Here is an 11110-nt window from a genome sequence, read left to right on the forward strand (position 1 = left end):
TTTTGCACTTCCCAGTAATGTGCTCTGGTTTTGACTCAAGAAGGGTTGTGGTGGTCAAATCCTGAAAAAAAGCAGCAGAAGCACCAGCGTGCTATAATCTTCATAAGATAAATACTATATAAAATAAGGTATGACTAAGTAACTCAGCACCTACAGCAAACACTTTCTTGATCAAACCCACTCTTCACTGGCTGTGGCAGTCATGGATGTAGAGATGAAATGTCTATCATATCACTGGAACTGCTCCTTGTTTTAATATGGCGATATACAGTAATTTCCATGCAGAATTCTCTCACAGCAGTTCCCTGCTGTAAGCAGGAGGACTAATCTTTCTTAAAATCTCAAGAAAAGGAGGGCACCACTGAATTCAATTGTGAATACTCAATGTATCTGCACAGTTATTATCCTTTATGTTGGGGTTTTCAGACAGATGGGGTGGGTCTCTCTACTAATGCAAACAATTGACTTACAAAACATTTGTCTCATTTTAATATACTAATGTTTGACATGCATGTGTTGGACTATAACTTTTTCACACTGGTTAATTTGATCTTAGGATGCGAACTAAAATGAAGTGTCTGTTCAAAAGAAGCACAGCTGCCTAAATGCCATATGGGCTCTCAGAAATGCCATCTTTCATGTGGGTGTAGACAAGCAGCTCAATCAAGACAGAGCCAGCAACAGGTGAGAAACTGAAATAACAGCCTTCATAATAAAGCCAAAAGGAAGAAGCCACAAGCTCAGTCATCCCTTCCACAGACCCAAGAATCACTTGGGGAATCTACTTAAAAGCCAGTCAGCCTCTGTATCTTCTAAGAACACTCCCTCCAGAGTGAAGGAGACCCTTCTAAGTTGGAGACTCGCAGTCCTTTACCCAAGCACGCCCCCGAGGGTGAGCAGTTACCTGCTCTCGGTACTGAGGTGTGCTATGAATCAATAAACAAATGCCCCTTTTGGAGCGTCCCTCCACTGCCCGGCCGCGGGCCCAGCGGCTCCCAGGTCGCCCTGGGGACAGCGGCCGCCGGACGACCCCCGCCACCCGGCCCACGTCGCACCAGCCCGACGGCCCCGCGGCCCCTCCGCCCACGGCGGCCCCAGGGGCGGCTCCCGGGCCCGCGGTGGGTCGGGCCGGGCTGGGCCGGGGGCGGCGCTCGCCTCCCGCACCTCGACGGGGCGGGCCGGGCTCAGCGGCACCGAGGCGGGGCTGAGCGCAGCATGCGAGCTGCAGCCCCGGCGCTCGGAGCCACCGACCGCCAGCATGGGGCTGGCGCTGCTCCTGGGGCTGCTTCTCTCCCGAGCCGGTAACAGCGCCCGGGGCGCGGGGCGGGCAGGGCAGGGCACGGCAGGGCAGGGCAGGGCACGGCACGGCGGCACCACCCCGTCCCTCTCGCGGCGGACAGACCGCGGCATCGCCCGCACCCCGGTCCCGCCGCGGGGCGGCCGTGACTTGCAGGGGCGGCGCCGGGGTCGCGGCCGCTGGGGTTGAGCGCTGCTTCCCCCGATGCCGGGCGGGCGCGGAGCGCGTCCCGAGCGCGGCGCTCGCAGCCGCTGCCCGGCTCGCTCGGCCACCGGCTCCAGCTGCCCCGGGCGCAGGCGGCGAGTAGGAATTGGCGATTCAAACCGGGAGAGGCGACAGATGTTTTGGCCCGAACGGGGAACCTCCGGTGTGGTTGTGGCCAAATTGGAGGGACACTCTGGGGAGAGAGGACCGCCTGCCCTGGAGGCGAGGCGAGAGGAGGTGCCGGGAGCCGATCCCTGAATGCGGCCGGACGGGCACAAGGCGGGGGTTCTTTCTCCTGAGCTGGTCCCAGCTGCGCCGCGCTCTCGCTAGCTTCGCCCAGAGCAGTTTTTGATAACTATCCCCCTTGCATTCGCCCTCTCGAATGCTTAAGGCCCATAGTTTTCCGAGAGTAGGCTCAGTTTGCCAAGACCAATCCATGGAACTCCTGCAGAGATGCAGCTGATTGTTCTGCTCTGCCTCCTACTACTGCCAAATCACAAGAGCTGAGGATTGAAATTATTCCTTTTTTTAGTTTATCTCTTGTCCAGTCTTCAGGGCTGATGTGACTAGGAATAAGGAAATTAGAAACTGCTCTGAAGCATTCCTAATTTCTGTCTAGAGGTGCTTTGCACCCAGAAAAAGCTGAAGCTTTTTAACTGCTAAAAGATGGGTCGCTGCACTTAGACAGTAGCAACTGGCAGCCACACGATTGCAAAAGATTTCCCACAATTTGCCATGTCCAAATGCCAATGCTTCTTTGGTAACTGTGTTTAATAAAGGAAGGGTTCCCTTCTGTAACTGTTGTCTCTTTAAGTAGCGTGGTGCACCAGGGCCAACAAGATAGACATAGCCATATGACAGGACATTGAAAAGGGAGAATAAAGGTGTATTGTATTACCTAAAATTTTTTTCTAAGGTATAAATAATCATAATGTGTTAATTGGTTATTAACTTTTTCTTTTTTTAAAAAAAAATGGGGTTCCCATGCACATACATCTTTAACATATTCTGCAGCCTAGACCACAGATCTAGGAAAGAATTAGCTTTCTTATTCTTTCACATTTTTAATGGATTACTATGACAAGATTTAAAAAAAATTAAATAACTTGCCAAACTTCAGGGCTTACAACAATACACAGCTAGTAAATGATTTCTGTAGAGGAGGACTATTTTTAAGTTGAGGTTTAGAGCAGCTTCACCTGAACCCACTGAATACTGGATACAAAGCATTCCTGATGAGAGATTTTTCAGGCAGTTTGAAAAGTCATCAAGTCTCTGTGTAAGTACCAGGTGAACTACAAAGTACAGTAAGTTGCTAGAAGAACAAAGAAACTTGTACAAGTGAGACAGAGGTACCTAGATAATATTACTGGGCTGTAGGGAAAGTAGAAACTTTGAGAAGCAGGCTGGCATGCATTCTATTGCCTATAGCAAATAAACTGATGAAGCTAGCAAAAATGAAGTAGGTGGGAGAACAAATTACACAGGGAAGATGGTACACTGGGCAATATGAATTGTACCAAGATTTCCCCCTAATTTGTAGTGATGGCTGAAATAGTACTACTGCACCTGCTGAACAAGAGAATGATAGGTAATATGATGTACCCAAAGAACACTAAAGGTAGATGTAAGGCTCAGCACAGTCATTTCCTAAAGCCAGCTAAGGAATCTTGACCTGAAAGGAAGAAACATACCAGCCTATATATAAATTTTATTAGGAAACGGTCTTGTTTCAAGACTTCATTGTACTTGTACCGTAAACATAGGTTCATATACTGCAGAAATTAAGAAAGATTAGACTGAATTAACCTACCCATGACTACATAATCATAAAATTATAGAAAGACTTGGGCTGGAAGAGACCTTACATATCATCTTGATCTACATCCCTGCCGTGGGCAGGGACGCCTTCCACTAGGCCACGTTGCCCCATGTCCCATCCAACCTGGCCTTGGACACTTCCAAGGGGCAGCCACAGCTGCTCTGGGCAACCTGTTCCAGGCCCTTACCACCGTCTGAGTAAAGAACTTCTTCCTGTATAAAATTTGCTATTCCTCCTTTTTTAAAAGTCTCCTTTAAGTACTGGAACCTGTCTCATGCAGGAGGTGCTCCAGCCCTCAGAGCATCTTTGGGCCTCCTCTGGACCCATGTGAACAGGTTAATGTCCTTCCTGGGCTGAAGGCCCCAGGGCTGGATGCAGCACTGCAGGTGGGGTCTCACAAGGGCAGAACCTACTCCTTTGATCTGCTGGCCATGCTGATTTTGATGCAGCTCAGGACATAATTGCTTTTTGGGCTGCAAGTGCACATGACCAGCTCACCCCTGAGAACCCCCAAGTCCTTCTCTGGAGGGTTGCTCTCAATTGGTTCATCTCTCAGTCTGGACTTGGGTCTGGGATTGCCCTGACTCAGGTGCAGCACCTGTACTTGAACTTGTTGAACTTCATGAGGGGATCTTATGGACCAAGCCTTCATCTGCATTTTTGGCAGGGATTTTAGGGACTGGGTTCTGTGTACTTTAATTGACTGCATATCAGCCCTTCCAATATGAAGCTACTTGCATCCTTGTTAAGGATTCATTTGATTATGCAAAGAATACACGTTCTTAATTCTTCAGGCTCATTAAAGTAGTTGTTTTTATACCCTATAAATGGCTTTTTCAGTACATCTCTTAATGACCAGCATATACTTTAGTAATTACAGCAGCACTGACTCACAGTACACAGTATGGTGTTACTATGTGCTTATTGCACTCTGGTTTTCAGTGCCCAGATAAAAGATCTTCTTCAAAGCAGGCCTCAGCAACCCCAATGTTTCACAGGGATTTACTAGTCCCTAAAATACAGCGCAATCCCTGATCCTGACCAAGTTGAAATTATTTTGGAGGCTTTTATTTAACCTTTTGTTCCCTCTTTCATTTGTACTCATCCTTTTTTTTCTAAATGGAGACAGTTCTTGTTCCTTAACTACTCCACATGAAACAACTTTTGTTTCTTGCAAGGAGTCTTTATTGAAGACAGGATCCCTGCAGAACAATGACAAGGTGCTTGTGTGGCATTCGTCTTGACTGGGGCCCTAACAGTCTTTTCTCCACCTGATCAGGGGACCTCATGGCTCTGCCCAGCAGTGACTGTGTCATGGCAGAGCAGCTGTGCCTCTCCGACTCCACCTGCAATGCCACGTACAGGACCCTGGAAAACTGTGCCCTGGCCAAGACTCGCCTCCTTTCACTGGATCACGATAGCAGGGTCAGATGTCTGAATGCAGAGCTTGACCTCGGGAACAGCTCTTTGCTGCACTGCAGGTGTCACCGGCGCATGAAGAGGCAGGAGCACTGCTTACGCATTTTCTGGACTGTTCACTCCAGCATGACAGACGGTGAGATGAAATAATACAAGTCTACAAGTTACTAGTAAGGCTTACCCCCACCTCCTAGCTGAAAACAACTGTGAAAGTCCACTTCCTAGCACTGTAGGTAATTGCTCTGGAACCATATCTCCTAGTAAAGAGAATTCATTACTGCTCTGTTTGATAAGCAGAGAAAACTGATCTGGTATGGGACCAGCCCTTCAACTACATCAGCAACCCTAAGAGAAAAAGACAGCTACACTGAGATAGTTAGATTTAGTGCTATGAAAAATACCTCAAAACGGTCCTGTATGTCCATCATTGAAAACAGATGTGATTTAAGTGTTCTGCTGCTTTCCTTTGTGGGATGCTTCTACTTGACCTCCCACTAGAGCCTGCCTATGCTGCTCGGCTCCTCATGCTTACTGAAGCTGAAAAATGCAAATGACAACATAGACCAAATTCCAGCTGGACAAAATGTAATGAGGGTTTTACACAGTAATAGCTCTGCATTTCCAAAAGAACCAGCCTTGGCATTTGGCTTTGAGTGAGACAGAGCATTTCTGAACTCCAGCCTGAGGAAAGAACCAGGCATAAATAAGAAAAATATCCTTTTAAAAATAAACAAACAAATAAATAAAGCTGGTCACAAAGCATTTCTCCCATCTCCCACTGCATTAAATATCTTGTACCTTGCCTAGGTTATTTCAATTTGGAGACGTCTCCCTATGAGAATCCAGCAAATGAAGAACACTGGAAGACAGATTATAATAAACTGGCAGCTCTGGTATCAGGTAAGAATTGTAATGATTACATGATATAATGCTGCCCTCTCTTATCTTTTCATAGGTTGAAGATTATTAAGAAAAATTTGGGGTAGTGGCTCCTTTAATCAGAGGAATGCCTGCTCTGGCTGCTAGCCTAAATTTGTCACTCCTACCAGGTGTAAATATAGCCACAGATCCAGGCCCATGAAACCAGTAATAACCCAAAATGATCCATTTTCTGAAACAAGCACCCTACTATGAACCAATAAAAAATACTGTTTTGTAACTAGTACAATTACAGTTGTCATACTGCAGGCACATAGAAGGACTGGTTTTTTTGGTTTTTTTGATTTTTCGAATCTGACCATCAAGAAAGGAGTACTCCTGCTTTTATACAGAATCTCTTCTGGAGACTTGCTTGATGGTTTTTGAGTTTCTTTTGTCTTTACAGGTTCACAGTTAGCAGGAGATGCAACAAATCCATGTCTGAGAGCAACACACGTTTGTAATCTGAGCAAGAAGTGTTTTCGTCTGCGCACAGACTATGCCTCCATCTGCACCAAGGGAGCAGGAAGTGAGGATGTGTGTGATCGGCGCAAGTGCCACAGAGGGCTAAGAAATTTCTTTGAGAAAGTTCCTGAGGATTTCACCAAAAGGATCCTGTTCTGCCCATGTCAAGATGAATTCTGTGGAGAAAGACGCCGTAAAACTATTGTTCCTGATTGTTCCTTCCAGTATAACACCAAACCAAATTGCCTCTGGCTTCTGGACTCCTGCTTAGAAGACCATATCTGCAAGTAGGTCAGGCAGCAGAGGATGTTATCCAAGAGAACAACATCGACACTGATGGTCTCATTTTCCTTCCCACAGATCCCGACTGGCTGACTTCCAACAAAATTGTCAACCTGTAGACATGTCTCCAGATGGCTGCTCTCTGCACAACCATGCTGCATGCCTGCAGGCTTACATGGGCATGATTGGTAAGTGATATCCACAGGAACATACAGAGTAGACACTTTCAGGCCACAAACTTGCAGACACTCTCTGATGCTGTGAAGAACCATCCTGGTCTCCTGCAGGAGAATATGCCTTACTAATTGATGCTAGTGCTCTCCATTCCTTGGAGGTAAATGCAGTCCAAAGAGAGCTCTTCTGGTGGCATTTTTTGCTGTACTTTGCCCCATCCTTGCCTGAGATTTCTGGAAGCCTCTCTGCATCATCAGGTGGTGCAAAGCGCTTAAAGTGCCTCAACAACAGTGCTCAGTGGGCTTGTGTGAACGAAGTCATTGTCATTCCTAAGGCGGGAGTTACACCCCATCACAGCAGTGAATAAACACTGCAGTCCATCACTGCCTGACTTTTAGACTCCTGATGGTTTGTTAGTATTGTGCACACTATGTTCTGAAGGCCAACCAGAACATAGGACTACCAGCTGTTAGAAGGAAGGTCATCTTTGGTTTTAGTTATTTACGATCTACCAACCTACTAAAACGTTTTTAGAGTGGCTCAAAAGAGGACGTAAAGAGCAGTAGTAACTCATAAGCTGTAAAACTCGACTATACCTTCCATTTTTGAGATGGCTCTGCTGGTTTTGTGCTAAATGAACACTGCCTGAGTGGCACACTACACGTGTGCAGTATTTGTTTGTCAAAAGGCACCTGGCTACATAGTGTTGCCGGCTACACAAGAAACGAGAGTACCTTTTGCTGCTGTATGTCAGTACCACAGCTGAGTCCACGCAAGTCCTTCACATCCTAAAATAAAAGTCCTTCGCGATTTAATGCTTGCTCCATTAAATTACTTTCCTCCTATCAGTTTGCACTGAGCTCTGCAGGTACAGTTCTCAGCATTGCTTCTGCTGTGCACACGTCACAATTTAATGCTTACACCAGTTCCAGTTCTCAATACATTTCAGAGTGCCTGAGTCAGGGGTAGCAATCTCAATACTTTCTCACAGCTCAGCAGACTTCAGGTAGGTTCATCAAGCCTGGGCCACCTAGATGGCACTCCTGACCTCGCCTAACATGCTTATCACAGTGGAAGGCTTCTGCCTCCAGGGCAGCATTTCCTTTAGTATAACATGATTCATAATGCTTCTTTCATCTGGGGGGTTTTGGACAGGCACACCCATGACACCCAACTATGTCAGTAACTCCAGTGTGGAGGTCTCCTTGTGGTGTACATGTGAGAACAGCGGCAACCAGAAGGAGAAATGTGACCAGATACTCGGCATGTTTGAGAGCAACAAATGCCTTGGTAAGCATCAGTCACATCACAGACAAAGAGCTCAGCAGAGAGCAATTTAAATCCTGTGGTTTCAAGATCCTGTGTTGCACTGTTTTTGTGTATAGTTCTATCTTCTTCTGCAATGTGTTCGTGATCTCCTCTGCAACCTATGGGACCAGCCTGGATCTGCTCCACAAACTGTTTCTGTATCTTTTGGCAACATTTCTGTTCATCTCAAACACCCTTGAAGCTATTTCCAAACATCATTCAAATGAAGAGCACTGCAAAAACATCACCAAGGGAAGCTCAGACATGCTGTATCCATAGGTTGCTGAGTAACCACATCTGTGCACCAGGATTATGGGTCAGGATTCCCCTTGTCCTCTGTTTCTGTACTCAGCCCTGGCCCTCATTTACTCAGTCAAGATAAGTAGCTCCTGACGCAGCCTGTTACTAGATTCAGCATAGCAGATGCAAAAGTCCTGTTACATCCAACTGTGTAATCCTAAGTCTGTATTTCTTTTATCTCTGTAGCATTTTAGCAACATACCTTAATGAGATTTAAATATTTTATGTTTTTAAAAGCTTTAAAAGCATATAAAACAGCATAATTACATAAGTGATTAATATTTAAACCTACCTCCTGCAGTATATAAAAGCCTTACACCCAGCACTATAGACACATCTACAATTTAATCATCTCATCCAAGATACTACAAACCTGCCCCTTTCAAAAGAGAGTTGAGAAAGTCACAGAGGGACCCAAAAGTCTTCAAGTACAGTCCAAACTGTTTTTGCAGTCTGCTCAATCTCACAAGTAAACCCACAAACTGAAAGGCCATTTACAAGAGAGAATACGTATTTTCTAAATAAAGGCCACACAGCCTGTGAGTGCCATTCCTAAAATAGCTTCTGTAGACTTCTGTTCACCTGACTCCAAGGCGCACACAAGAAAAGCACAGTAAGACTCTTACTTTACTTCTGTTTGCAGAAAATACCATTTGGTCTGAAATGCACCTGAAGCAGAGAGCTCTAGAAAGACGGGAAGACTTACTTTATTCATCTTCCCTAAGCTTCCAAGGAGACAGTGCCAGCACATCTCTCTCTTCAGCAATGTCCCAGGTACGCAATGCTTTGTTGCCTTCACAAAGCAGCGAATCAAGTAGTCTAGAGACAGTAGTTGAAAAACCTTGGATCTAGAAATACGTGACTTTGGACATCAAACCAAGGGATGCCATGTGCATACAGAACACTAGACTACCTTAAATTACTCCTTCCACAGACAAGCAGAAATAGGAGGCTGTATGTCTGGCCACAGGAGTTTCAATAGTCTCACATTAGTGCTCAGAACTAGAGGTTCTGCAGCCAGAAGTCTGAGCATAAATGTGTCTGTCTAACTGGGATTCATCCCTTTTTATTTCCTAGGTGTCTGAAGGGAAGACACAGCGAGACAGCTCCAAACAGAGCAGTATGCCTATTGCCTCCTCTGTATATTCTGGAGCTGCTACCTCCTGGCCTTCTCTGGCTCTGTTCCTGTCCCTGTTACTGAGCCCATATTAATGTGGCATAAATGGAATCTTTCTTTCCCATATTATTAATATTATTCCATATCCAGGCATGTCCCAATACAGATTTGCTTTTGGGAAACAGAAGGCTTTCAGACAAGAGGAATGACCTTAACCCAGAAGGCAATCACTGGAAACCTCCCACATACTTGCACCCCGCTTTTCCCCCTGTCAGTTTGTGCTGAGCTCTGCAGGTATGGTTCTCACCATTGCTTCTGCTGTGTACACATTCTGAGTACAGGCTAATGTTCCAGTTTAATAGGTTCAATCAAAGGTCTGATTTCTTTCAGAACTTGTACAGGGTTTGATTTCCGACTGTAGGGATGACCTGACAGTGTCTCCAACCACCCCACCATCTGGAGCTCCCCTTCAGGCATACAATCATTGAATGGTTTGGGTTTGAAGGGACCTTACAAAATCATTTAGCTCCAACCCTGTGTATGGTTGCCGCACGCCCCGTTCAACCTGGCCTTGAAGGGATGGGGCAAGCACAGCTTCTCTGGACAATTTATGCCAGTGCCTCACCACCCTCACCAGGAATAATTTTTTCTTAATATTCAATCTAAACATACCCTCTTTCAGTCTAAAATCATTGTTCCATATCCTGTCCCTAGAGGCCCAGGGTCAAAAGTGTCCCTCTGTGCTTATGGTCCCCCTGATGTATTGAAAAGCCACAACAAGGTCTCCACAGAGCCTTCTCTTCTCCAGACCAAACCACATCAACTGTCTCAGCCTTTCTTCATAGGAGAGGAGTTTCAGCCCTCTCATAACTTTCACAGCCTCGTCTGAACCTTGAACAGGTTGAACAGGTCCATGTCGGTCATGTGCTGGGCATTGCAGAGTTGAAGGCTGAACTCCAGGTGGGGAGGTGGGATGGGGCAGAGGGGAAGAATCACCTCTCAGCCTCCTGGCCATGCTTCTTTTTATGTAACCCAGGCTCCAGGATGGCTTTCTGGGCTGCAAGTGCATTTTACTGACTAGTTTTCCATCTAGCCATGATCCAAGTCCTTTCCTGCACAGCTGCTCTCAATCCATTCACTCCCCCACTCTGTACTGATATTGGGGGTTGTCCCAAGCCAGGTGTGGGACCTTGCACTTGGACTTGTTCCACTTAATGAGTTTTGTTGGTAACCACTTCTCAAGCCTATGAAGGCATAGAGTAGAGCTTATCATCCTAAAGAGTAGAAGCCTGTGCTTCAAGGTGGGTTGCAAGTAAAGCTCAATAAACATACATGTGAAGTCCCTAGTAAACACCATCTCTGGATTACTTTCAGTTCCCTTTTCAAATCCATTATTTTAAGTATATGAAAATTCAGATCAAGAACACTATACTAGAGTTTATGCTCCATTGTGTTTTGTCCCTTCAACATGTACCTAACCCATTATCACAGCTAGTGACACACTTGGGCTTTGTTGTTCAACATGAATGGTACTCCACTTCAGTAGATTTTGGCTTATCTCCATAACCCTTAGAGAATGCATTTGGCTCATTGAAGCTGCATTGACCACAAACCCTGGGACATTCAGTTGCAAAAATCTCCTTGTACCTGTCCACATATTCAAGTTACCATTGTTCCCTTCCAGCCACCTGCCCCATCTCCCTCCTCTGCCAAGCACTACTTCATGACCTGTTTATTCTGAATGTAATGTGTGCGCTGTGTAACTGCTGTTAGTTTGTACTGTGTTTGTTAAAATGTGGTGTTA

The 11110-nt window shown here is 45.9% G+C and overlaps 1 protein-coding gene across 1 annotated transcript; it reads left to right on the forward strand.

Annotated features, from left to right (window-relative positions):
- Window positions 1–1186: 1186 nt before the first annotated feature.
- Window positions 1187–10657, forward strand: LOC106863767 (GDNF family receptor alpha-4). Its single transcript, XM_088174065.1, has 8 exons — window positions 1187–1301; window positions 4603–4878; window positions 5550–5642; window positions 6067–6412; window positions 6486–6595; window positions 7737–7871; window positions 8833–8963; window positions 9267–10657. Exons 1-8 carry the CDS (start codon window positions 1259–1261, stop codon window positions 9399–9401), a joined length of 1269 nt encoding a protein of 422 aa, XP_088030191.1. The 5' UTR covers window positions 1187–1258; the 3' UTR covers window positions 9402–10657.
- The last annotated feature ends 453 nt before the right edge of the window (window positions 10658–11110 follow it).

The sequence above is a fragment of the Sturnus vulgaris genome, chromosome 15 (genome assembly GCF_052056855.1).
Source record: "Sturnus vulgaris isolate bStuVul1 chromosome 15, bStuVul1.hap1, whole genome shotgun sequence".
In the NCBI taxonomy this organism is placed as follows: domain Eukaryota; kingdom Metazoa; phylum Chordata; class Aves; order Passeriformes; family Sturnidae; genus Sturnus; species Sturnus vulgaris.